This window comes from Fusarium fujikuroi, chromosome FFUJ_chr03 (assembly GCF_900079805.1).
Source record: "Fusarium fujikuroi IMI 58289 draft genome, chromosome FFUJ_chr03".
NCBI lineage: Eukaryota > Fungi > Ascomycota > Sordariomycetes > Hypocreales > Nectriaceae > Fusarium > Fusarium fujikuroi.
Genome location: NC_036624.1, coordinates 3,082,609 through 3,109,657, shown reverse-complemented (window position 1 = coordinate 3,109,657; position 27,049 = coordinate 3,082,609). Strand labels below are relative to the sequence as shown.

Here is a 27,049-nt window from a genome sequence, read left to right as displayed (position 1 = left end):
CCTTGCTCCTTGTCTGAATTATCATACCTTAATAACTATTAGTGATCCGTGGGCTCCGATCTACGATTTACCCCAACCAACAAAATATTCTTCACTCCACAGCGCCAGCTTCAGCTCCAGCTCCCACTCTCCGTATCGCACAGATGATCTCACCGTGACTGAGACTCTCACAGCCCAGCCTATCGCACTATAACTGTTGCTTTGTCGCATTCCAACTCTCGTGTCGCAAGGCGACGACTCATTACCGCTGAATTGACCCACGGGACCGCCGCTTTGCGAACCTCGAGCCGCGATACTCCCACTTCAACCGACTATTTAATCAGAGAACCCTTTCACTTCGAACAGGATGGACCATATGGGCTTTCAGGTCCCGGGCATGGCCCCGCCGATCATGAATCAGCCGCCGCAGGTTTTTGGTGGCTACGATGGCATACCGCAGTTGCCCCCAGAGATCGCTGCTCAGATGTTCAATGATTCGGCTATGTTGCTTGAAGATGCAAACGACCCCAAGAGAAGGAGAATCGCTAGGGTATGGGACCTAGGATAGATCCCGGCGCAGCCGGTTTTAGAGTATTGTGTGCTGATCGGAACTTCAACAGGCCTGTGATATGTGTCGGAAGAAAAAGATCAAGTGTGACGGCAAGATGCCTTCTTGTACCCACTGTATCAACTATAAGACTGAATGTGTCTTCACGCAAGTTGAGAAGAAGCGTGCTCCTCCCAAAGGGTATGACACTTGACCTCATTGCGAAATCATGTGCTTACTGACATATATGAAGTGCCAAGTACATCGAGGGACTCGAGAACCGGCTGAACCGTATGGAGCATCTTTTGAGACTTTCTGGTAAGTGGTTTGAAGAATATGCTTTACTGACACGACCTCGTTATACTGACCTTATATATACAGGCCTCCTCGACGAAGATGATGATGACCTTGGCGCGCTAGAGAAAAGGTTACTGGAAAGACAAGAGAAGTCGAGACAGGTGTCAATGCCTGCGGCATCCAACCCTAATTCACCATCTCAATCGACATCCGGCCCATCGGCTGCTGCAGATGGGGGCGAGATGACCCCTCAAAGCTCACTTACCTCGCCCAAGGATGATAAACGCAAATCAGCAACACCAGCTCCATCGACAGCTCCATCGACAGCTCCGGCACCAGCCGCGAATGTGGACGATATCAAAAAGGAAGACCAGGAAGAAGTGGAGGCTCTTTCCGAGTTGATGTGTTCTCTGGTAACAAATAATTTTGGAGAGACCAGATACATTGGTAAGTTACTACACTGTCTATGTGTGAACACCTTTACTGACGTACTGCAGGATCGTCATCTGGCTTCTCCATATTTTCACCAAAGGGCGTTTCGTGGGTAAATTCGAAAACAGGGGATGATTCTTTTCAACGCACCATATCGGATATATCTGTCGATGACCACAAATGGACTAACTGGAAACCTGAAGTCTTTAGCGACCTATTTCAACGACCGATCTTCCGGCCTCTGCCCCCCAAGCCTGAGGCACTTTCGCTTCTCCAGGACTTCTTCGACAACTTCAATTGCATCTTCCCCCTATTTCATCGGCCAACATTCATGCACCTAGTACACCTTCAATACTCATCAGACCCTTACCAAGGCTCTGGATGGTGGGCTAGTCTCAACTGTGCGCTCGCGATTGCCCATCGTTTGCGAGTTATGAGCAATCTGGTACCACAGGATGAGGACGAAAAGGCGTGGGGTCACTTGAAGAATGCCATCGGAGTGTTTCCCGAGCTGACCATGCGCAACACCGATTTGTTGAGTGTCCAGGCTCTCCTTGGTATGGCTTTGTTCTTGCAAGGAACGCCAAACCCTCAGCCCACTTTGCTGCTGGTCTCAGCAGCCATGCGCCTGGCGCACAGTATCGGTCTCCATAAGCGCGGGACTGGTTTCAACCTGAACCCCATAGAGATTGAGCAACGGAAGAGAGTCTTCTGGATCGCATATATGCTAGACAAAGATCTCTGCCTCCGAGCCGGTCGTCCACCTGCCCAGGACGATGACGACATGAACGTTGAGCTCCCGGATGCTGACCCGGAGGACAACATTGGCAATATCCCCTTGGCAGACGGCAAGGGTAAGATGAATCTCTTCCGGGTTATGTGTGAGTTTGCCACTATCGAAAGTGAAGTCTATAAGAGGCTGTACTCTGTTCAAGCTACAAAGCAATCAGATGGTGAGCTACTCCATACCATTGGCGAGCTGGACCACAAGTTGGAAGAATGGAAGGATCGCATACCGATTGACTATCGGCCCGAGCACGACATCAATGCCTCGCACACTCCTCTGATTCTTCACGTTGTCATGTTGCATCTTACCTATTATAACTGCCTGACAACCATTCACCGCATGTCAGTTGCCCATGGACTCTGGACTAGTCGACTAGCCAATTATGCCATTCAAGGTCTGAATGCCCGACCACTCAACCCGCGGGTGTTTTCTTCTGCAGCACTATGCACGGCTGCAGCACGAGCTTCTGTCTCGTTGCTAAAATATGTGCCTCAAGGCGATTTTGCCTGCGTTTGGTAGGTTTCGAGCTCTCATCACACTAGCGATACACTAACATCACTGTCAGGATGATTCTTTATTTTCCTGTTTCTGCACTGGTGACGCTGTTTGGAAATATCTTACAGAACCCACTCGATCCCCGAGCAAAGTCAGACACTCGACTCATGAACATTGTGGTCACCTTCCTCTCCATGCTTGGACAGGAGGCCGAACAGGGCGGTGTGCATCGAATGCTCGGTATATGTGCTGAGTTTGAGCGTATAGCAAAGGCTGTAATCGACAAGGCTGAAAAGGAACAGTCTTCTCGACGCAAGCGTAAGAACCAGGATACAAATAAATCATCTACCAACGCTACTACGGCTACGGCTACGGCTCGACAGCCTAGCACTGCAGAATCAGCAACAACTACTTCAGTGTCTTCTAGTTCTCAGAGAAGATCATCACAAGCCCAACTATCGCCTCCCCAGAACGGTGCTTCGATGGGACAGTTCTCTATGGGCAGTCCGATGAACGACCCTTCTCCTTCGGCAATGTCAGCTGGTTGGCCTCAAGAGTTCCCGGTGCCTCAGTCGGGCGACTTTGACTCAATGAATTATGGCGACACAAACATGAATTCATCCCCGCAGATCCCAGTAGCGGCATTCCAGCAACCCCTTCTTCCGCAAGACCTGTTCTCTCTGCCAATGACGCTAGATTGGAGCTGGGCTGAGATGACTACTGGCGCATACCCAACAGTTGAGAACGGCAACTTTGGAGAGGACTGTAACAATTGTTAAAGGATGTGAGAGTAGTGGGTGGCAATGCATTTTGAGATGCATATATACCATGCGGTGAGAGGATGTAATGGCTGGATGTAACGAGATATGCGCAATGATGCTACATGCAAAGCTTGGAAGATGAGCGAGTATCGGTTTTTTCCCTTTCAAGTAACTACCTAGATCTGTTCCTTTTTATTTGCGCCGGATACATACGAATACTAGCAAGCGATAAGCGTTAATGGTCAAATATCTTTGTGTACGGTCAACCTGATGCAACACGACCTCCTGGCTCGAAGCTTGGCTCATCCTCCTCACTCCCGTCGCCCCCTAGGTTGAGGTATTCTTCCTTGTTATCGCCTGCTGCATCGTAACTGAAGACAATTGTACGGAGTATATGATCTGAGTCTTGCTCCTCTCGGTGAGTCGTCTTTTGGAGTTTTGTTCCTCTTCCTTTTTTTAGTATGGATCATGAGGCCCCAATCTGTAGCGTTGACTGTTGCTACATTGCGGTATGGGTGTAAATCTGCTACCTCGTCCTCTTCTCCTGAATCTCGCCTTTGATAAAACTGTCTAGCTCCTTGAGGTGTTTTTTAGCTAAAGCCCTAAGGTAGTACCATGGCTGTATCTGTTTTGTCAAGGGCAAGCTGACTCTTACTTTGTGATATCGGATTGGTGGCAGTTGTAGAATCTCCTTGGGTCTCTCGGCTGTTATTGACGTCAGAATTATCTTCAGGATCGCCGAATATTTCTTACTGCGCGCGTTTGACTGACTAGAAGAAGTGCTGTTGACAAGCTCACTGGGAATAGCATGGGCTGACCAGCAATGTCGAACTGTGTGTTGAGAAAGGTGCTCTGGTGACTATGAATATATGCCCTTACTTCTACTGATGAATAGCTTGGTTGAGTTGTATCCTTCTTCTTTGTCGCATGTAATTCGTCGATGATGACTATTGATATCATCTTGCCTCCTTGCTCGTCGAGACCAGAGTGTCGAGGCAGATGCCCATTGTAGGGTCGGGCAACCTCTAGTCCACGAAGGCGAGGTAGCGACCGATGAAAATTCGAATTTTATTCGAACCTATCATAAATATTCTAGACCTGTCCTAAGCATATCCTGAATATCCTCAACTCGTTAAAGGAGCTTCATCCCTTAGGACTATCTCCTGGGCCCAGCATATGCATATTCTGATGTGGATTGCCTGTGATGCTCAACTAATCTACGCATCTGTTTTCTTCTTCGTCTTCTTCTGGCGTTGTCCATCATGCACACCATATAATATATTCGATACTTTTTGCGTTATTGTTGCAGTGTGTGCCCGACTTCACTGTTGTACAATTGATGTTGGGATAGTCAACAACTTGTTTTGGTACGAGGTGAAATGGCATAAACAGGTCAAAAATTATACCTAAACCTTCTAGTATCTTGCCCAAACCCCTGACTATTGTTCTCACCACTGCCCAGTGTCCGCGCCCCTCGTGCTAGGCCGTGTCGTCTTTTGAGAGACATAAGAAACGTCGAAACATGCCTCCCCTACCCCCGAGTGACTGGCCAACCTTACCCATATGCCGCCTCTCTCCTTTGCCCAAACGCCATGCTCGTTGGGACGCACATGTCGTGTGTCCGTCCCCTCAGAATGCAGAAGAGGAAAAAAAACCGGAAAAAAACCCAAGATTGAAGATCAAAAGCCGACGAGGCTGTCAAAGCAAGTAGCACCGAGATTTTTTTGTTTGTGTAGCGTGTACGAAACACAGGGAACAATGGCCTGTAGGAATCGTTTCATAGTGTGTATACAAGTCGTGAAACATGAGACATGACTGGGCATCTACCGTCAAGATATTTCATGCGCCCACCATGCCAGGGCCGTAGCTTTGCTGGCGCATAGCACTCGGGTATGGCGAGGTGTTTCCTGGGTTCTTCTTGCGTCGCTTCTGGCCGCCCTCTCCCTCTCCCGTTGAGTAGCCCCCTTCCACGGCTGTGTCATCGTCAGGGTAACCTTCACCATAGCCCTCGAAACTGCTATCACCATACGTTCGCTTCTTCACGTTACGCTTTGGTCGGTTTGGATCGTTTGCCGAGGGCCCCTGAGCCTTTAGTCGTCCTACTGCGCCAGGTACGTTGAGCGGAGTGTTGGGGGCGGTAGGTCTCGCTGACGAAGTTTGCTTTGAATCCAGGCCGGGTGACTGAAGTCCTAATCTTGAAGTATCCCAGTCTTTCTTGCCTATAGGTCCCTTGGCCATGGTTACTGCTCGTCCTAGGGTGGATAGACTTGCTTGTGATAGCCCGTGTTTGATGTTTTGACCCTTAACTATCGTATTATCCCAATCCTCATCGGGCATGTGCAGGATGTCGAAAAAGTCGGGTTTCTCGGCATTAGAGTCCTTGTCTGTTACTCGCACTTTCCAGTTGCCAGCAATACCTAAGTTCTTCATATGGCCTGTGTAAGATGAACGCAATGCGTTCTTTTCGCCGTTTGGCTTCTCCCGAGCTACTTCGGCGGCGAGCCCACTGAGGTTGAACATATCATAAAGATCTTCCGAGACGCGTGGTAATGATTCCGGATGAGGAGTCTGGCAAAGAAGGTACTTCTTCCCCACATCAAGATGCAGGTCCTCAATGCCCAGCTTGCTTTCCTCGGTGTGAACCTTCTTCTGCTCGCGGTCGCCACTGTCATCCACAGAGCGCTTCCGCTTGTGGGGGGAGTCGTCGGTCATTGCAAGGTCGTGATGGGCGCTTCCAGTGACGCTGTGGGCGGGAGTCGGCAAGGTGGTTGGCGTGGCTGTGGAGGTCATTGAGGTTGTCACGCTTAACACGGGCTCCGAGGTCCCGGAGGAGAATTGCGATGGGCTCTGGGGAGTCTGAGGATGGAACGACATCGTGGACGACTCCACGAGGGAGATTTGTGGGCGAGAGTCGCGCCGGTCGTCGACCGAGAGTCGCTGCGCTCCGCTTCTCTCTTCAGCCGAACGTCATGCACTGCACTGGGTTTTCCTCGGGACTCGGTGAGCGGTGCCGGCGCGGCGCGGGCAGACAACAGTCTTGTAGTGGTCTTTGCAGAGTTCGAGGAAAAGAATCGACGATTTTTTAGGAGAAATGGGCGAATGTCGCTGGCGCAGAGCGAGGGTTTGACGTCGAATAGGGCGATGTTAGGTTGGGATGTCGGAGGTTGAATCAGGGTCGGGGGCGAGAGGTGAGGTGTGGATTGTGTGGAGTGTTTGGAATGAGGGAGAGGTAGAGGGTGATTTGAGCCTGAAAGACAAGGCATTTTGGTGAGGTGGGTCTGCCGGTTGTCAGTCCCGTCAGCAAAACGACCGGAGGCCAGGCGGGCTGGCCGCTGTTCCCAGGCTGAGGTGCTGTTCACTGGCTAAACTAAGGGCTCTTTCAGTGGCCTTTCGGCTCACTGACCACTTCTCGGTACTATCATCCGCTAATCTGAGTGGCTGGCCTGAACCTGGTAGCCTGGCAGCCAGAACAAAGAAAAAAGAACGTACTCCGTACATACATACAGCCTTCTTGCCCGAGTGATCGCAGCCATTCATTGGCTTGACTTCTGCACTGTCGCATTCAGCTCCACAAAGACGGTGACACCGAATCACGTCTCAGCCTGTGAACTGTGTCGGAGCATACCAATCTTGAGTTCTAATATCAGATTATTAGTTAGTCTATATTAGTTCGAACAAAGTAGCATCGTCCTGACGAGTTTGTGTTCCCTTTGATCTTTCCCTATCTTGTTCATTCTTTAGTCAACACTTTGAAGGTACTAGTGGCAAGCAGGTAAGAGTTTGGATTAAGGCAGCTTAATAAGTAGTAATAGGTCAGTAATATTATCTCAACAGAATCTCAATTAATTTATGAACCGATATCCTAAGCGATAAAGATTTAAGGAACTTTTATATAGCTTAATAGGTCTTTAGACAGTTAGTTATTGTTAGCGCTGTGACTAAATAAATGCCAGGAGTTCCCTTGCTCCCCGAAGCCTGATAGTTTTGAGGGAACCAACAGTTGGACATTTTAAATGGCTTTTGGTGTTGTTTGAGATGATGATGCTGTTGTATCTCCACTACCTAGGTAGGTACGGCCGGGAGCGGGTGAATGACAGCATCACGTGACTGAGTCGCGTCGATAAGATCTCGTTCAACCCGCCAAATTTTTTCCCTCTTCTTTCATACAAACAAGACCACCACCATCCCTCAACAACTGTCAGCTTGCTCGATCCTACTCTGCTGTAACATCTTGGGATATGTGGTCGAGAGCACACTTCAGTAACCTTGCCTAAAACCATCATCACGAGGGCCCCTCGTGCGGCTACCATGATGCGATGATGACCTGATGCAAGTGACATATCCTCACCCTTTTGGGTCATTTATTGCCTTGCTTCAAAGACAACAATAAAGACTCATTGATTGGTCCATTGACCGTGATATCGTGCGCGGTGTGAATCACTATTGTATCTATTTATCCTCAACTACTCCTCTGTAAGTTCCGATAATGATCTGGCTCATGCTATCGGTACCGTGATGACGCCCAACATCTGGTAAACCTAGTAGCCTTGTCTGTTGTTTTCAGTTCGATGTATATCATCACTGATAACCGCCTGGTTGCTGTTAGGAAAACTGGCTTGTCTGACTTTAAAGAGCTTGCATTAGTCTCCAGGGTTCTGTTCAGAAATTGAAGGAAGGCTAATTCTTAGCATCTGCTAGATCCCAGATCATCACTACATATTAGTACGGGAGGTTAATTCTTTCTATGATACAAAACAATTTTTTAATATGTTGTTGCTTTATAGTATTGCTATTTATTAGCAATTGACATCGCCCTCAAGGAGCAAGCAAGAAAACCTCAGATCCCAACAAAGGATGCCAGTGACAAACTCGCGAAAAAGCCCATTAAGCTTGTAATGGTTTATCTAGATCTCATTGTCATGCAGAAATGTGATTGTCTCGCCTTAGCTGTTAGAATGCGACTGGCCAGAATTTACTAGTGTTCGTGACCGAAAGACAAGTTCTAAATAACATTTACTAGTTAAGAGGGTTCTGAGCGATATCTCATTGCACAACCAGGGGATTGATCAGGTATCATGTCTCCAGCTGGCTTGAGTGCATCTCGGTTCAGGCTGCCATTGAGGCCGCTAACTTAATGATATTGACTCAATAAAGCTTTGCCGCCTGTAAGGCAATGAATGTTTAAATTATGGTAGACTTGGAGATACTTGGGTACCTTTCGAGGCTAATATATGAACTTAAAAAAATATATTAGATGAACATTCCTTGGAATTTGGATTTATTCTTTGGAACAAGCTGTTAACGGTTATGACACCTAGGCTGATTACCTAATCTATCCTTAGGGAGCAAGAAAATATCAGACCTTAATATAGAGTATCAGAATAAATACAGTAAAAGATATCCTGAATTTAATAAAAGATATCCTAAACTTATACCAAGTTACCTAAGTCTTTTATCATTTAGGGTCAAGATCCTAAATTCTTTCCGTCCCCTTGCCTATATTGAGTATATTCTTACTATCAAGTTGCTCAACCAACATCAAAAGGGAACAGAAACCAGTCTGCCCAAAAACATACCAGAACAATAATTGCGCCGATTGCCACTGATGATTGCGCCCTCCACTTTTCACTAAATCCCAGCTTTAGATGCATCATCATGCTATTTAGCTTACTCCCTGAACATAAGAAAGAGTCATGATCGTTACCAGATACCCAAATCATCAATTCTAGATAAAACATTGTACGCCCTTAATGCACCCGGTGCACTTCGTAATGCAAACAGACCAAAAATTCAAAGAGAGGAAAGAATTAAACAGAGAACAGCAGGTACTGGAAATAGAAGAAGTAAAGGCCAAATCGAACAGTGTGAAGGAGAAATATATACTCCCCTATGAAGGATCCCAGACGGCATGGGCTAGGCATAGAGTAACGACATTCTGTAGAATTTGCCCACAAGCTGTTTGAAGTGTCGGTAACTTGAAACTGCCAGACTAGGACTTGACTATTGGAGTACACTGGCCACGGGCTCCCCATCGATGGCCATCAGATTTCTGTTCTGTGGATTTGGTTCTCGGGAGGAGCCCTCGAGCCGGGAACTGAGTTTGCATCGTAGCCACCCATGGCAACAGAGGGGTTGCTGAGTGGCGCAGGGTGGTAGATAGATGGGTGTCGGTCTGAGAGGTTCGGGCTTGTGTTCCCCCCTCTGTAGGAATAGTCAACTGCATCGCCTTTCCATGGCATATTGGGTCGCAGCGGCGACTGTGAGGATTCCGATCTGGCCCTGCAGAGGGGATCGCGAAGCAGAGGAGGCGGGATGGGCTGGGGGCTCGATCGGTGAATTTCAACAGGAGTTCCAAGCCCATGGTTTTGCGCAAATGGGTGCGATGTTCTCGGGCTGCCTGTCAGAGGGGCTGTGAAGTGGCCGCCATATGGATATCGGTCACTCGGAGCTGGTGAAAGCGGCGATGCAAGACCTGAGCTTGTCAAACTGCCGGCGGGACTGTAGCCCATCCCACCAAATCCTGGGGTCATGGTAGTCGGAGAAGCATGTTCGCTCGTATCATGCCTTCGTCCATCGACGATCAAGGGTCTTATCATGTGCTGGGCATACGATTGTGTATTGAAATGTCCTGGTGAGGGCATAGGGGCATTCATGCCATGGACTGCTCCGTAGGGGGAATGAAGTGCCTGGACGTTGTCGAATCCCTCAGGGACTGCTCTCATCTTTATCATACGATCGCGATCATCGGCGTTCAGACGCTTGATTTTGGCACGTCTGTCACACGGGTTAGCGAGGGCTATGTCGTCAATTAGTGTGATGATTAACTACCTGTTCTGGAACCAAACTTGGACCTGGCGCGAACTGAGGCCAGGGATCTCCCGTGAGAGCCGCTCACGGTGTGCCGCATCTGGGTGAGGCTGTTTTGCGAACTCACTCATGAGGAACCGTGTTTGCTGGTGGGTGAGTCTAAACTAATAAGCTCTTGCCTTGAACGAGCAACACGTACACTGACCTAAATCGCTTCATCTTACGTCGAGCAGCCGCCCTTTCTGCTGGAGTTTGGGCTGAATGCTCTCCGTCCCCGTCAAGCATATCGTCATCATCGAGGTCGTCCTCCTCTTCATCCTGTGGTGAGTCAATTCTTGCTCTTTGGCTGGATTGAGTGGACGAGAGGTCGTTTGTTTGGCGACTTGGTGGCACGAAAGTACTGTTGGTGGCAGTTTTCGGGGTTCCGATTAGCCCTAAGTTAATCATGTCCTCCATATCTGCGGTACTGGGTTTCATCCCGTAGCTATCATTTTGAAGGACCGAGTCCCTGGGCCCTGGCAACGACATCCTACCTCGGTCTATCGTCTGGAAAGGGGGTGAGTACATCTGAGTCGCCCCGGGTCTCATGTGAATTCCCAGAGCATTGCCTCTGTTTTCTGCCGGGTGGCGCATTAGGGAAAGTCTTGAGGCTTCGTTCGTTGGTTGATGTTGCTGTGCAGGTCCACTACCACTGTGGGAAGTAGTTGAATTGTGTGCTTGCCAGCTCGAAGGGGCCGGCAGCTCGACATTGACATCGTAAGGATTAGACATGCGAGGGCTTGTAGAAGTAAGAGATGCTTCGTATCTGCTGAATGGCCAACGGCTATGCTCTGTCTCGTACTGCCTTGTGACAAGCATTTGGACGATGTGTTGAAGGGGGACAAGCCCAACTTAAATGAGAAGAATGGTCGTGAGACCGACGACTGTAGCTAGACAGGTACACCAACACAGTGCACCTCCAATTTTTCTGTCTTGCTTTCACGGACGGGTCGGCCTGCTGCAGAAAGGTTGAAACCACTTCCGAGATGGCAACGGAAGGACGAACAAGGGCGTGATAGTTTAGCGGCGAGTCAGCATGCAGCAGAGTATCACTGGATTAGAAGAGAAGGAATGTGAAGAAGAGGTGATCCTGAAGTAGGGACGACGAAATAGATATCGTATCCTAAGGTAGGGGCGAAACGAAATGATGTTGATGATTTAAACGAAAGACTCTGAGACCTGTGGTCTGCGTAATGAAAAGAATGGATAAGAACATAAACCGCAACCTGGAGAAAGATACAGTTGATATGTCTTGGATCGGAAGGAGTGATATCCAGAATGTTAACAGTTCACATTGGCGCTGGGCTTGGGATGGATATATGAATTCAAACTGGTAAGTCAAAACACGCCCAAGTTATGGCGGAGTCAGACGAATGAAGCCGTCACTGCCATGTCCTTGCCCAGGGGGGCCGAGCAAGGTCATCATCACATTTCGAGGACTTCCCCTGTCATGGAAGGTGTAGAATAAGAAAGCAAAAAGTGTGGTGCTTGCCCACGCACCCATGGACCGGCCTGCGTCAGGAGTGAACACCAAGGACTAACAAGAGGTGGGGTTAATATCTGATGCTGTCTGGCGGAGAGTTGAACGAGCGATCCGTTGCATGCCTGAGCTCTCCGGACAGGGTTCCATATCGGAGATACTTATCCCACTCTTTAATGCTACATACGCATGCTAGAACGGCAGAAACAAGCTTTCGAGCTGATTCATGAGCTTTCTTATGGCATATTGGCGACGAACTGGGCCTGACAAGTCTGTACTATGGCGATGGATAGCGACATGTGTCGAGAACAAAACCAGATCGGTTGAGGTGCTGAGGCATCGATGCTGTTGTTCGTGACTGGGCCTGGACGTAATTGACACAGTCAGTAAAGATGCAGTGCCGGGCAAGGTTTCCTCTGAAATTTGTTACTGGATTTTCTGAATCTGACTCGATGTTGCGGCTTTAGTTAGTGCATGTTGCGCATAACCGTTGTCGCGGCTTGTGCGGGAACGAGCCAGTAGAGTCTTGACAGGGGTGTAGGGGGGGGGTGCAATGCCACCCACACTGTGGGTAGGATTGTACATGTAATCTTCTCCAGGATCTGACTGGCCCTCCAAGATTGCAGGGGTATTTCATGGGAAAAGCATATTTGGGCGGGAGGCAAGGACGTGTGTTGAATGAAAGACATGGGCAAGATGAGATGAGGGACTATTGGCCAAGAAGGCTGATAGATTGTTACAGGAAGAAGGTGGATGAAGGATGGGGAGATCGTAAGGATGATCGTCCTCTACCCTGTGAGATATGTAACAAGGCACGTGCAAGGCTGGGCCGTGTGATGGTATGAAGCGAGGTGAGGCGAGACAAGGTATCAAAACGACGCATCCATCGCTGGTCTGACCAGATCAGAGATAAGAGTTAAGACATTGTTGAAGGCGGTCGAAATGGCTGCCTCGGAGGCATTCGCAAGTAGGGCAAGAATCAGCTAGAGGCTGTCATATGTACTTAGTTTGTAGCTGGGCTTGTTTCGACCTTCTCCAACCAAGTCTGACAGATGACTGAACTGAACCCCTTGTGTTTCTGTTCCAAGTTTGAGATTGTGGGGACGACAAGCAACAAAAGTTCAGAGACTCCGCCAAACAATCCATGGAAACGTTATTGTTAGGACGGCACTTGGAGTCCTGGCCGGGGGTGAAAGCAGAATGACAGGATCAATCCAGAAATTACTGCGTACGTATATATACATACATACATGGAGTGCGGTGTAGGGCCAGCCTGACGAGAGAGGGGCGGCACTTTGGTCGACTCTTGCAGGCATATGGAAGTCTCCGGTGCTCGAAGGGAGACAACAGTAAAGCCCATGTGATGTCGCGGGTAACGGAGCCTCTCTTGAGCCTTGGGGATCCTGTCGAAGGGCTCAGGAAGATTCTATTTCTGGTGGCTAACAATGAACTCTTGTGACTTGTGAATTGTGCGGGTAAGACCGGTGGGATGTTTTGTCGCTCCTCTAGTTGTCACAGGCTACCATCTGTGCTGCTAAAGGAACGTGGGAGTAGCAGCGGTTGCATTGACTCGCGGGTGTCCGTAGACTACATGGAACGACTTCATTGTTGGTGCCCGTTCCGTCATGCACTGGAGCAAACATGGGCGTGTTGACAAACCACTGCAAATGATAGAAGTCCTATATATATCTACCGGCCGCAAGGTCCGCAGTGCAGATTTTTGTGCTTCATGTGAGTCGGGTCTGAACCTGCGATGAATATCGGCGCCGTTGTCCGGGCGTTGGTTGTTCGCACCACTTGATCTTGAGATGGATTGTGACGCGACAGTGCTTTGTTGAAGATTTGTTGGTGGTGTGGCGCGATAGGAAGGGAAACCTGGAAAGACGCATTGCCGATCATTGGGCCGTTCCTGCCTCGATCCTGACAATCTAAGTTTAGCAGGCAACATGTTTTGGATTCTGACAGACAACTATCCAAATGCACTTGCTTCTGCTCCATACCTACCTACCTACCTTGAGCACTCATCAAACCTGAAGTGGGCAGGGTACTATGGTAGTTAGGTGTAGACTTGATTGATTACCTTACTACCCCCCTACCTTGCGTCGTAGACGGGATGTAGCTACGAATTGTAGTACTGTCCCTACCTAGGTACTATATCGTATTAGATACCGATACTGGTAGACTCCTCCTCACATTAGTACCTAGTACTCATCTGCGCCTGAAGATTATCAAACAACCCGACAGCATGCCTTCTCAGCGCCTAGTGTACCTTATTTCATGCGATGCCAGGTGCCCGCCAACGGGTAGTAGTGCTGTCTAGGATCAGGGATCGTGTTTAGCCTTGTGAGCTCGGGTCTAGACGTTTCATCCTTCGACTGGGCTTGAGCTTTTACACATCCGTCATGGATTGACGCTGTTCCTCATGTGATCAATACTTGCTCAACAGCATTGATGACGACTCCAGCAATCACTGAAACGATCCTTCTTTCTGCGGCATAGAAACACGGGCCGTATTATGAGCCTCAATCTTCCGTCTCTAGCGCCAACAAAATGCCAGGCCAGGACCTTTCATATCTAAAGCCTCAAGAATGTCTTCGACGTCCACATTTATTGCCTGACATGGGGTACTGCAATTACCGTTGGTGCCAAGGTCTCAAAGCTTAGGAACAGTTCTAATTTGCCGAATACCACATGATTTCTCAAACTGCCGCTCTTCCTTCCTGTCATACTGGGTAAGACGAAGAGGTCACCTTGCTAACATGAAAGCTTTGCTTGTTGTCTCATTTCCTCTGAGATGAGCCTCTTATATTCGCAAGGAAAGCTGACCAAACTGAGTCAGGTTGGGATTACACAGCATCATCGAAACTAGCTTTGACCAAACTGCTCCAGAGGTATTGCTGAGACAAGTTTTGAGTCTTGACTTGCCCATAGCGCAGCATGGGGAACCAGAGAACAAGCTAACATCTCGTAATGCAACGGAATCTTGCTGATCATACTCCGTAGTACTATTGCGATCACATATAGGTACGGTTCAGTGCTCTGTCAGTAGCCGAATCAGGGTACAAGCTTGATCATAAGCGAACACAAAATGCAGGATAAGCAACACTAACATTGAAAATGTCGTTACTCGCACTACATTGCAAAGTCGTTCTCTTGCTAAAGTGCCCATCCCGTTCGCACGGTATCCAGTCGGCTCCATGCATACTTTCGCTTCAAGGAGAGAGCCTCGAGTCGTTTCACAAACAAATCATTTGGCTACTGTCGGGCAAATCTATGTTAGGAAGCAGTTAGAACACCCATTCCACAAGTCCGTCCATCGTTCTGTGCGGCTGCAGAACATGAATATTCATGGTTATGGAGACACAACGATGCACCTAGTTCAAAACAGGCTCTGAGCTCCATTGTGGTGGGCTCTTCCGGAAATATTCGTCCATCAACCAAACTTTAACAGCCACCTCAAAAGGGCGATTGATTTGCAGCTTTCCGTATGTACATACACAAACGAATATGTTACAGCCACACCTCTTTTGTCCCCAGATTTCAGGAGTGCCTGCTCCGCCTTCGATGAACGGGCCCTGGAACTTTCAAGACATGGATGATTGAGTACCGAAGCTGACTATCTCTTAAAAACAGAAAACCTTCATGATTAGGGACTCTTAGGCAGTCCTCGGGGAACAAGAAAATATTCAAGACTTTAGAAGAGGTTGCTAAAATAAACTTAGAAAAGAGCCCCCTAAGCTTAGGTATAATTGCCTAAGTCTTTCCGCCACTTAGGATGAAGGCCCTAAGTTTTCTTACCTCCCCCGTGGCAGTATGATCTCACAGGATATGATTAATCATACCTCGAATCTATCCAACCTGATCAAGCACACAACAAGAACACAACACAGATTTTCTTCTGCATCTACAATTTTTACAAGCGCCTATGCGTCGTTATTGAAGTAGAAGACTTTAAAGAGGTGAGCCTCTACTGTCTGTAAAGAGAAAAAATATCCATGCTCTGTCTTGAAGTTGCCAATCACCCGTCACTTCGTGTCGTTTATTACCGTGATTGAGAATTCCGAGTGGGATCTTCTGTTAGTTCCACTAACGTTTTGACCAGGATGCCAACGTTCTTTTTCTTCGAGAACCTTATCCTAGGCATACTTTGGGGGCCCCTGCCCGTAATCACCTGCCCTGATTTTAAACTGTTATTACAATTCTTCTTGTAGGCAAGTTTGCGAGGATAGATCCTCAGCAGGTTCAGAGAATTTGCTTTGGGGATCCCTGGAAGCCGTATGTTTTGCAAGTCCCTGCCTGAATTCTCCTAAATTTACATAACCTTTGTTCAACCGCCCGAAACTCGTGTCCAGTCTCTTAAACTTCTAGTTAGCTGTACGTACTATTAGAGTAGGCTGCTCTTCTTGTTGTAAGGGAACACCAATCCATACGGTGATGTCGTAACTCTTGAACACCACTAACCTAAGTATTCTCTAGGCTACGCACATGATTCAACTCTGCTGTTTATTGGCGGCCCTCTACTGATCGGGCACTAACCGTATTTCCCGTGTATATGTACGCTTTTATTGCATTCTGTTACCAAGATATCTTGTGAAGGAGCATAGTAGAGTCTTGATGGTCCCAAGACCTTGTTCTGGGACAGGAGGTGTACACCCTTCAATCTGATTAACCACTCGCATTCGTTTCTGGGTAGGCGGGTGATAATCATCAACAAAGGGTTTTGGTCAAGATGAAACCGACATGCCCTCTTGGCCGAGATGGGGAAGACAAATGCCCAACTCTGCAATCTTTGATTCCATATGCTATTAATGAGCGGTGATATTCTAATTCCTACCTGTAGTGATGGAACCTGCGAGGAGACAAGGAGAGAACCTACGTGTTTACCATTTATCTAATTCTTACTAGAAATTACTATGATCGTTACGATACGGGTATAAACCTGAATTGCTCCAGCAGAATGTTCTGTAGATATTATATGGAGGACCATCTCTCCCCCACAACTGCTGGCACTTTCTTCCTCCCCTTGATCTAGCAGGTCGCAAGTCTAAATACGGAGAGCTTCCAAGTGGCCTGTTTAATATGGAGACGATCAGGTTTCAAGATGAAGCTTGTGGCAATCCAATGGCTACAGCCTAGCCAGCTGGAATCGCTCAGGTGACCCTTGTTTGCTGAAGCCGAAGCATGAAACACTCGACCGCCGGGCCGTAACAACATGTAACGAGCATGGAATCTCGACACCATTTGAGAGTCTGACTTGAGAGTCTAGTTGTGCTATTATGCTATCATAACTCAAGATTGATAGCAGTCTGTAGTCGCAGGTATCAATGTGATAGATGTCATATAAGCTAGTAGTGACAAAAAGTCTGGCTTCCAACACCCTCTCATGTCTGGAACATAGTCCACAGTAGTCAGCTGTATTCACGCAACTGCCGTATACATACCCTGGCAGAAGATCGAGTGTTTTGTCCATCCCGGAGAAGACACAGCCTAGAAACATGTCAATTACGCTTGTTGGTATCTTTCGCTTTCGGGGCAAGCTCAAGTCAATCTGTCTGCTCTGCAGTTGCATCTTTTCAGTAATATCAAACCAACTTCTAAAATCTTTATCAGGGTTGATGGGACATGTGGATTGGATGGCGATATAGGATATATCTCATTGAGCTAGGAAAATCAAAGCTATGTATTTCCTAATTTCTCGATATACTCTGTGATTGTGTTATTCTAAATAGTTTCATCATTGGGATTTCCTTTGACCTCTCGTGGTGATTCAGAATAAATCTGCCTCGGGAAACAGAAAGGAGCAAATACCGAAAGAATTAGGGGTTTGTCTCAGAGTCTTGATGCAGATTAACTGACTATTTCGCGGGTAGGAGACTTCTGTCACTTCGCAAATCTATCCCCAACTGTCACTTGATGCGAAACAGGTGATTCTCTTGGCTGCATATTCGACACGTACCTCTTAAGCATGCCTTACCAGAGAAACTATGCCTCACTTCTGCTCAACTTTGATCAGTGTCTCCTGTTTTCATAACTCCCCGAGCGGTCTATCACTGAGAGAGACCTATTCGTACAGTAAAGAGTACCTACCCTGCTACCTAGACAAGGTCTAATGATCGGCGGGTGTTTCAATCAATTGGTCGAACGAAGGCTCGCAAAGAAGGCCCGTAAACAGAAGCACGAAACCAAACAAAAAGTGACTGAGCGCAGATAGACAGTTTCATCTTTTAGGTGTCAGTGCAGCTAGACAAGCTAACAAGATGTGGTGGACTCGGTGATGGTTGTTTCGAGCTTTGACCTCTACATTTTAGTTAGCAATTGGTGTTGTGGGCCTTGCTTGGTTGGTGCTAAGGCAAAAGACCCGGACTCTTCTTCCATAAGAAGAAGTTATAGAACCACGCAGAAGGTACGCAGTACAATAAAGACGTTGAATCTACCCTTATGTTTATGAGGCAAGGGTAAGGGTAATGATTCAACAGACACAACTGCCGAAGAGGCTGACGGGTGGTTCATTTCGAGGCTATTGCCGCCCTGCTCTGACACCCATCAGGATATCGGATGTGTCTGCATGAGCCTTGATTGCACGGTCAGACCTCTTGAGAAGGTCTCGGCTTTATGTCGTACGATGATGTACTCGGTGCATTCTGACAGAGAGAGGCGTGCTCTCGGGCATCATTCCCGAGTACCTAGGAGATGCAAGAAAACTCAGCATCTCGGGCCTAAGCAATGAATCCTAAACAATGAAAATATTTTGGTAATTTACTCTAAGCCTAGGGGGGCCCCTTGATGAATTTACTTCAGTACCAGAGTCTCCTTCCTCATCCGAAGCTATATCAATCAGCATTGATTCTCTTCATGATACGGTCGTTGGTCTCCCCCAAGTCGGGCAATTCCACTCCCTCTTTCTGTTCAGGTGCCGCCAGAGCTGACAGTAACTATTGAAACCCTCGTCATCCTCACCAAAGAGAGTCCCATGTAGAACTTTATGTATTCCAGTTGAGAACTGCGACTGTCGTAGGCATGTTCAGTGACCTTCTCCTCTCTTGCCGTGGTCCAGGATGGCTCAATGGTAATCAAATGAGAGGCCTCTGCTATAATTAGACCAACACCCCCCCTAAGTAGCACTCATTGTGTCACCGATACAGATATCCAGGCCAGGCGGAGGACAAAAATATCGTACCTATATCTTTGTTTACTTTCCTTGATGTCAAGAGCGGCTAGCAATGATGTGGAATACTTGTCCAGACCAACGGCATCATAAGGGACTCCCTGGCGGAATATAGAGTCTGCAACCATCTTGAGTCGTTCGTTTCCTATCAATTGATGTTCAAGTGGGATCGTTTTGTTAAGGCCATCAGATCTTAGCTGGTGGAGGAGAAACATCAAAAGACTTCTATCCTGAGCGATTACAAAACTTAGTTCAATTTAGATGAATTTAGTATAGGATCACGAGGCTCTATACTTGTGATTTATGGTATATTGAGTTAATGTCAAGAACCTTTCTTGCTTCCTAGATTATCGCTAATGGCAAGATGTTGCATACCTAGTATGTGATGTATGGATTGGCCCATAGCAACTCAGGATAGGGTAACTTGAACATTATTACTGTTTTTATTTTTGTTTTTATTGATACAGTCTCGTGAAGAGCACACCGAAGTTCAATCAGGTATTTCTGTCACCGAAGATCTGTCAAGGAAGTGACTCAGTAGTCGTAAAAGCCCTTGCCACTCTTCTTACCATACCAACCAGCGTTGACCATGTTCTTCAACAACACGCTCGGCCTGTATTTGGAGTCAGCGGTCTCCTCATACAGAACCTTCATGATAGATAGACATGTATCGAGACCAATGAAATCAGCAAGCTGAAGAGGACCCATGGGCACGTTTGTGCCGTTCTTCATGATGGCATCAATGGAGTCACGGTCTCCAACACCAGTCTCAAGACAAATGATCGCCTCGTTAATATAAGGCATGAGGATACGATTGGCAAGGAATCCAGGAGAGTCGGCTGACACCGAAGTGATCTTGCCCATGCGCTTGCAGAACTCAACGGCAGTGTCGAGGGTGTCCTGGCTAGTCTGCAGGCCGCTGATGATCTCAACGCCCTTCTGTACAGGGACGGGGTTCATGAAATGGGTCGACACAACGCGAGAGGAAGCCGAAGTATCAGTGGGATCCTTGGTAGTGGCAGCGGCGATGCGGGTGATGGAGATAGAAGAGGTGTTTGTAGCGAGAATAGCGTGCTTGGGGCAGATCTGAGCCAGCTTGCCAAATATGTCAAACTTGAGATTGGGCAGCTCAGGAACAGCCTCGATAACCATGTCTGCAGAGGAGAGGTCTTCCATTTTGGTGCTTGTACTGAGAAGAGAACGGGCGCTGTCGGCCTGCTCCTGCGTGATCCTTGACTTTGAGACATCCTTTGCTAGGAGTTTCTCAGCAAAGGCAATGCCCTTGGCCAGAGCCTTGTCTGAAGTATCGATCAAAGTAACGGGAACCTGAGCCTTTTGAGCTGCAACAAGAGCAATCCCCAATCCCTATCGTGGTGCTGTTAACTGTCTGAACGCCAGAAATGTCTTTCACATGCTCTTACCATTTGACCCGCACCGATAACACCAAGCTTCTTGACCTCTGCGGCGGCATATTGGCGAGGTGAAGAGCTGAAGCAGCGGGCATGACGCACAACTGCCATAGAAGGCATTCGAAACATTGGAGCAGCCATTTTTTCTTCTTTTTGTTCTCGAAGACTGTGTGGGGGAATTTTGGAAATCACGATACAATAGTAAAGTGCCAGGACTCTTTAAGTTCTCCCCCACGGGGACGTTGGTATCTACGCCGACGCCGACGCCGAAATCAACGGCTCATGCCATCATATGGCGGGTAACCTCGGCTCGGAGCTGGCGGATCTTTCTTATCAATTGCCGAACTTTCTTTATCTTATCAACTCTTATCGATCTTCGCGTTAATTAGACACGCCAGACAAGACGCGTCTATGCGCGTCGTATAATGAAGTAGGTGCCTTAGTGGGACTACCTAAGTACTAATGTTTTCTCATGTTGTCAAGGCAGCACAACCCCACGACCTTTAAATAGAGACAGGCAACTATTTGTCTGTCAATGTTGAGTGAAACAAGATCATGGAGTTGGCAGATGGATCAACAGATATTGTGCACCCAGAAGTGCGAGCGCATATCAACAGTCTTGTCTCAGCGGTAAGTTTTCCCATATTACCAATAAGTTAGAATGTTCTGACAAGCGGATTTTAGCTTGGAGGTATCAGCGCCGACGATGATGGCGGCTATCAACTCGGTGACGATGCCCTCGAGGTTCTTCGCGATCTAAAACGATGGATACGCTTCTACGACGAAAAGACGAATCGGATGGATGTTGCGCGATGCATACACGAGGCGAACCTGATCGAGGGTGATCTGCTTCCCATTCTCTCGACGTGGCCCGAAAACGCCACGGACAGTAAATTCAAGTCCAGGATAGCCTTGGCTTGCTTCGAACTCATGGTTCCTCTCACCTGGCCGATGGCAAGGGACAGAGAGCGAATGACGGTCAATCACCACCGCCATATGCCGGTCCTGGAGCTTGCCCAGGTTGGATATAAACGAGCCGTTATCAATTACGACGGAGCTCGCGTACTTCATACAGCTGTACGGGTGGCTCTCCCATCCATGGCAATACCGATTGGCGACCGAACACAACGTGATCATGGTATCATCAAGCTGGTATTGTTCTTCCTCCGTAACATCGCCATGATCGAGCCCCCCCCTGATGTTAAATACGAAGGCGATGAGTCTCAAATATCTCGATCCGCCACTATCGATGCGTTCTCATACCAAGACATCTTCCTCGTGCTCTTGACGCTTGCATCGAATATGGGAGAGGATTTTCGAACCGAAGATACATCTGTCATGGAAATTATATACCATTTAGTGAAACAAGTTGACATTGAAAAGCTCTTCATGAATGAGCAGCAGCTAAGTAAGGCCAAGGCTGGAGAGCTCGCCGATATGATGAGTAAGGAGTCGTCCATGTTGAAGGCATACAACCGCAAAGGCCCAACTCGCCACAACCGATTCGGTACCATGATTTGGGTGAAGCGAGACGACGGCAAGATGTCATCACTTTCGGGCCAAGATGCGCTGGCTGATGCCTCCATGAGGAATCAAAAGATGGATAACTCAAAAACTTTCCGACCTCCTCGCCGAGCACGAAAAGGGGATAAAGATGAGAAAGATCTCGGGTTGCCAACTAAGCTTAATTCTCGTGCTTATGACCAGTTGCGATTGTTTGTCGAAGATTTCCTTGACTCGGGCTTCAACCCCCTATTCCAACATGTCCGCAAAACCATTGATAGGGAGGCACCACATGTAATGCAGTATCACCGCCGTCAATTTTGCTACTTGGTAGCATGGTTCCTAGAAGCCGAGCGCATGAGGCGCAAGGCAGGGAAACAGTCGACTAAGAATCCCAGCGAGGACATCAGCAGTTTCAACCTTGTTGCAGGTGTTCTCAACCAGGAGATGTTCATCACTCTCAATAAAGCTCTCCATGAGTCGCTGGAGATGAAAGATTGGCATGAATTAACCGCTGTTATGCGTTGTTTCACCCAGATCCTTCTCACCGTGCAGGAAATGTCAGAGTCAGGCAACGAGGACAACGAAGAGATCGCCGAAAACGTGCTTAGTCGTCTATTTTACGAAGAAGCAACCCACGATGCAATTGCCACCATTATCAGAACTTACAAGGACCAAAGCTTCAACTACCTTGATGCTGCCACGGAACTGGTCCACCACTTCCTCCGTATTCTGGAAGGATACTCAAAGCAGAACATCGATATGCAAGTTCGCTCGCGGAAGCGAACTCGACGGAAGAAGAAGGCTGCCCAAGACGCTGCAGGAATCGAAAATGACAATGACGAGAATGACGGTTCAGACAATGATGCCGCATCCGCTGAACGAACAACTAAAGAACGAAAGTTCGACTTTCATCGCTTTGCAACGCGTTTCACGCCCCAGAGCGTAGTGGATACATTTGTCGCTTTCACCAAGTATTACCGTGATCTGACAGACTCGCAACTCAAGCGAGCGCATCGATATTTCTATCGCGTGGCTTTCAAAGCAGAGGCGAGTGTCATGCTATTTCGTGTGGACATAATTCACCTCTTTTATAACATGATCAAAGGCCCTGCTGCGCTTGACAAGTCCTCTAGGGTGTTCAAGGAGTGGGAAGAGTTGGTGAAGCAGATACTGCGCAAATGCTTCAAGAAGCTTGAACAGCGACCAGAACTGCTTGTGGAGATGCTCTTCAGCAAGGGATCTAGCACTGCCTTCTTTCTCGAGTACGGTTTCGAACGACAAACTGTCACTGCAGCCAGCAAAGCCAAACCTGCAGCTGAGCTGGTCTTCAAAAACACTGAAGAGCTAGACCGGCAGATCGCCATTGTCGTTGGAGCAATGTTGGACAAGAACCAGGTAAACCATGTCGCTTGGATCAAGAAAATCCTCGGCGACGCTGAGAGCGAACGTAAAGCTTTTATGGCAGCGGAAGAGGCAATGGCTTCAGTTGAGCCTGTACAAGACGATGCTGAGGAACAGCCAACAGAGTCGGGGCCAAAAGCTCCTCCTATATTTTGTGAGTTCAATGAGATTCGAGTATTGGTTCCTTCACTAATAATGCCTAGTCGTGCGTCCAGATGATAAGGACCGTCGTAATGCCATGTTCAAGAACTCTCATATGCGACTTCTTATGAAACTTGTTGGTCTTCAGCTATTAGGCCCGGCATCAGATGAAACACCCGAGTCCGCATGGATCATACCTTCTGATGTCTCTGCCGATGTTCTCACGGATGCCATCCACTACATCAACCAAGCCGAGTTCAGCCCTCCAACATTTGACGAGGGAGTTCTGGCAGAACACCAGTTGAAACGCAAGAGTGCGCCACGCAAGAAGGCCGATTTCGATGATGATGAGGAGGGCGAGCTTGACGACCCCATGTTCGGACCCCTCGGTCCCACGGTGCGCAAACCCATTGACGAAGAAGATGACCCCAAGAAGTCACCCAGGAAACGTAGGCCTCGAAAAGAACTTACCGAAGAAGAAAGACAAAAGAAGCGTGAAGAAAGGCGAAGAAAAGAGCAAGAAAAGGTGAAGCGCTTGAGATCAGAAAAGTATGTAAGGCCCGAGGACGATGAAACGGATTCTGAATACGACGAACTCTTCTACGCTCGGGAACGAGAGGCAGAAGCAAAGGCATCGGCCATCCGCCACGTTGCGGAACGCCTTATTGTATCTAAAAAGCCAACTAGAAAGCGTGGAATTGCAGCTACAGAATCTGCATCAAGTAGTGAGGAGCATCAGGGAGGTGACGATTCTGATTCTGGTGATGATTTCATTCTTAGGGCAATGAATACAACTCTTGAGGAAGAGAACGGGGGGCAGCCAGAAGGAGTATTGCCAGATGGCAGTGATGGAGAGGGTTGCAAGAGGAGACGAATCAGTGTTGAAAAGACTCAGCCTGACGAGGATGAGGAAATGGGCGGCGTGAATAGGAATGGAGATGGGAATGAGGATGAGGATGAAGCACCTGTCGTAACTCGAAGACCGCGTGTACGGAGTGGGTTTGTGGTGGATAGTGATGATGATGATGAGTAGATATTAAGTAGCATAATTACTGGCGTCTGAAGCGTTCATGCTATATAGCATGGTGGGAAAGGGGCAGAGGGAGGATACGTCTAGATTTAATGAACGGATGTCACCACCAAAGCTCTGCCATACTATCCTGTGGAAGTCATGGCCAAGACTCGGGAGAACTGGGTGCAAGGCCTGCACTTAGGGAGCAAGAAAACTCAAGACTTAAAAAGAGGATACTGAAATAAACTTAGTAAAATGCCTCCTAAGCTTAAGCTAGACTTACTAATATTTTTATCGTTTAGGGGTTAAGGTCCTAAGTTTTCTTTCCTCCCCTAGCCTGCCTAGACCAGAGTGGCTTTTCCCCTTATATGGTAAACGAAGATTGATTCTAGATTTTTAAGTAACGTACAGTCCCTACTGGGGATGAGAGACTATCAAACAGTGGTATATCCTCCAAACATGTTATCTCATCGGCTTGTATCTTTCTATCAAAAACATAAATCATACTTTATTCTATGGGGTTGACTTTCTTTGTTGTCGTCTCTCCAAACTCCTCCTTCTTGTCGCTGTGCTCTGCCCAGATTGTATTTGACCTAGCTCTGCAAGATCCTCCTGACTCCTTCTAGGGGCACCAGGATGCGCAAGCACACTATCGCGATGTTCTGGACGTCGGAGGGCATCTCTCTGTTGCAAAGCAGGTTTTTCGTCGTCCTTGCCGCCCCATGACCCCCCGATTCCTTCCATGATGAAATCGGAGGCTGTTGGCTGGTCAAGAAGAGAGAGTTCCTCGGGGGAGAATATGCAGGGAAGTAGGAGAGCACGGATTGGTATTAGAGCAAAGATGATGACAGGGAAGCCGACAGCGGCTACAGTCTGGGTGATAGCAAAGGTGGCACCGAAGCCGACGAGCTCGATGAGGACAAAGTACCAGATAGCTGAGCGCCGGCGAATATGAAGTAAGGGGCTGTTTGAAGGCGTGAGAGTCCGATCGCGCGCTAGGAAAATAAGCTTGCTCGTGATACCATTCCCCTCAAGGGCCTGGACACCCATAACAAAGAACAGACCCGCGAGCACACCATGGGGAATCAAGTGAAGGACCACTAAAAGGGGTCCCGTCATAGTACCCAAAGTAAGGAGACCTTGAGCAAAGTTGGAAAACCGTTGCTCTACAACGTGTGTGGCCTCGAAGGAATAGCCACCGCCTACTGGGTTGCCATCGTCATCATCTTCCTTGACAGCTTTTGTAACACAGAGCGACTCCGTATGGAAGGGTGCTTGAGGGATGAGACCATTGGGAAACGGTAGGCCAAGGATACCTGCAACACCAGTTGTCAAACCGAGGAGGAATATATCCCAGTGAAAACCAGCAGGTTTGCGAAGTGGAAACTCGCTGCCCTGGGCGATAAGTGAAGAAACTTTGGTTGTAAGCAAGGTTGCCAGGAATTCACTATTCTATAACATACCATTATGATCGAACCAGAAGAGAATGGTCAGAAGGACTGCAAAGGGCAGAGCTAGAAAGATGTCGCCCACGCTCAAATCCCAGAAGCGGACGAGCCAATCGCGGCCACTGGTAGGCTCAAAGGCGATGCCAGTGGGCAAAACCTCAAGATCAACCTCCTGCATACGGCCGAAATGGACAAAGCCAGTGAAAAAGATGATTGTCAAAGGTGTGCCGTAGTCCTTGAGAAACACGCGCAAGGGGTGGCGGAAAAGGCTGCTTCCGCCAAGTTCGCCGCAAACGTATGCTACCATGAAGACAAGAAGAGCGGCAACGATGGAGAGATAGAACTCTTGTCCTCTACCGAGATGTTCGAGGACTTGAATGCCCTTTTGTAGGTAGATAAAAGCGACGTAAAACCCAAAGATGTCACAGGGGAAGCGCGTGACCCATCGAAGCCAGTTGCACGAGTTCGTTACGGCGAGAATCCAGTGAAGGATAAGTGACCAACTGGATGGATCAGTTACCAAACTGTGGAAATTGAAAAGAGCCCCGTGTTGCACGGTGAACGCCGACTTACATGCCGATCCAGCACATGAAGCCAATATAATTGACGCCGGTTGGCTTCATGATATCATATACGGTGCTTCAAAGGCCCAGGTCAGCTCCACGATGCAAATTCATTTGTGAGTAGCAGTAATCTTACTAGTTGAAGACGGTTATTGGGCCTAGAGAAGCATGGTTAGAGGGACAGCTCGGCGTAGTAGGAAAGGGAGATCAAATTACCCGTAACTCCAACAATGACCAGCGGTTGTGCAGCAAATAGAGAGAAGATAACCGCCCCAAGAACAGAGGAGAGTAAAACTTCGTTGACGCCATAGTTTGACCCTGTTTTCTGGAACATGTCGAGAGAGAAAGCCAGGGCAGGGAGGATGCTTGATGAGAAGTCAGCGCCACACGCAGTTTAATATGTAACGAAGGCAAGACAAGATGAGATGGAGATACTGACTTGGCAAAATACATATACACTGTAGCAGGGACTACACGATAGTCCCACGCGTCCGTCCAGTCGCTGACATAGTATGGTATTCGTCGACGGATGTCACTGACCATACCACGAAAGAGGTGGATTCTCCACCAAGCCTCTTGTTTTTGGCGAGGTGAGGCCATTCCATTGTGGTCTCTTTCGTGTCCTGGCGAAGCTGAAACCATGATGGCTGCCTCTAGAGATAATGACGAAGAACTGTTGTAATGGTATTAGGCTTGACAAGAGATTGTTTGTTGTACCTTATGCAGACTGCATCGAACAACGAGTGGCACACTTCAAAGATGACTTTTGAGTGAGGAAAT

The 27,049-nt window shown here is 48.1% G+C and overlaps 6 protein-coding genes; 2 read left to right on the top strand and 4 right to left on the bottom strand.

The window, feature by feature from the left end:
* Nucleotides 1-346: 346 nt before the first annotated feature.
* Nucleotides 347-3,316, top strand: FFUJ_03061 (related to transcriptional activator Mut3p; the record flags this gene model as incomplete). XM_023574865.1 has 6 exons in its annotated part: nucleotides 347-529; nucleotides 600-727; nucleotides 780-844; nucleotides 908-1,270; nucleotides 1,321-2,557; nucleotides 2,608-3,316. The coding sequence occupies 6 exons, from the start codon at nucleotides 347-349 to the stop codon at nucleotides 3,314-3,316; spliced, it is 2,685 nt and encodes an 894-aa protein (XP_023428857.1).
* Nucleotides 3,317-5,137: 1,821 nt separating this feature from the next.
* Nucleotides 5,138-6,172, bottom strand: FFUJ_03060 (related to Mediator of RNA polymerase II transcription subunit 19; the record flags this gene model as incomplete). Its single annotated transcript, XM_023574864.1, has 1 exon — nucleotides 5,138-6,172. One exon carries the CDS (start codon nucleotides 6,170-6,172, stop codon nucleotides 5,138-5,140), a length of 1,035 nt encoding a protein of 344 aa, XP_023428146.1.
* Nucleotides 6,173-9,339: 3,167 nt separating this feature from the next.
* On the bottom strand, nucleotides 9,340-10,963 carry FFUJ_03059 (uncharacterized protein; the record flags this gene model as incomplete). XM_023574863.1 has 2 exons in its annotated part: nucleotides 9,340-10,072; nucleotides 10,305-10,963. The coding sequence occupies 2 exons, from the start codon at nucleotides 10,961-10,963 to the stop codon at nucleotides 9,340-9,342; spliced, it is 1,392 nt and encodes a 463-aa protein (XP_023428145.1).
* An 8,360-nt stretch (nucleotides 10,964-19,323) lies between these two features.
* FFUJ_03058 (probable 3-hydroxybutyryl-CoA dehydrogenase) lies at nucleotides 19,324-20,339 on the bottom strand (the record flags this gene model as incomplete). XM_023574861.1 has 2 exons in its annotated part: nucleotides 19,324-20,154; nucleotides 20,211-20,339. 2 exons carry the CDS (start codon nucleotides 20,337-20,339, stop codon nucleotides 19,324-19,326), a joined length of 960 nt encoding a protein of 319 aa, XP_023428144.1.
* Nucleotides 20,340-20,753: 414 nt separating this feature from the next.
* Nucleotides 20,754-24,279, top strand: FFUJ_03057 (related to TOF1-topoisomerase I interacting factor 1; the record flags this gene model as incomplete). XM_023574860.1 has 3 exons in its annotated part: nucleotides 20,754-20,828; nucleotides 20,883-23,259; nucleotides 23,309-24,279. The coding sequence occupies 3 exons, from the start codon at nucleotides 20,754-20,756 to the stop codon at nucleotides 24,277-24,279; spliced, it is 3,423 nt and encodes a 1,140-aa protein (XP_023428143.1).
* Nucleotides 24,280-24,771: 492 nt separating this feature from the next.
* On the bottom strand, nucleotides 24,772-26,911 carry FFUJ_03056 (related to chloride-bicarbonate anion exchanger AE2; the record flags this gene model as incomplete). XM_023574859.1 has 6 exons in its annotated part: nucleotides 24,772-25,673; nucleotides 25,722-26,209; nucleotides 26,280-26,345; nucleotides 26,406-26,427; nucleotides 26,486-26,634; nucleotides 26,709-26,911. The coding sequence occupies 6 exons, from the start codon at nucleotides 26,909-26,911 to the stop codon at nucleotides 24,772-24,774; spliced, it is 1,830 nt and encodes a 609-aa protein (XP_023428142.1).
* Nucleotides 26,912-27,049: the final 138 nt, after the last annotated feature.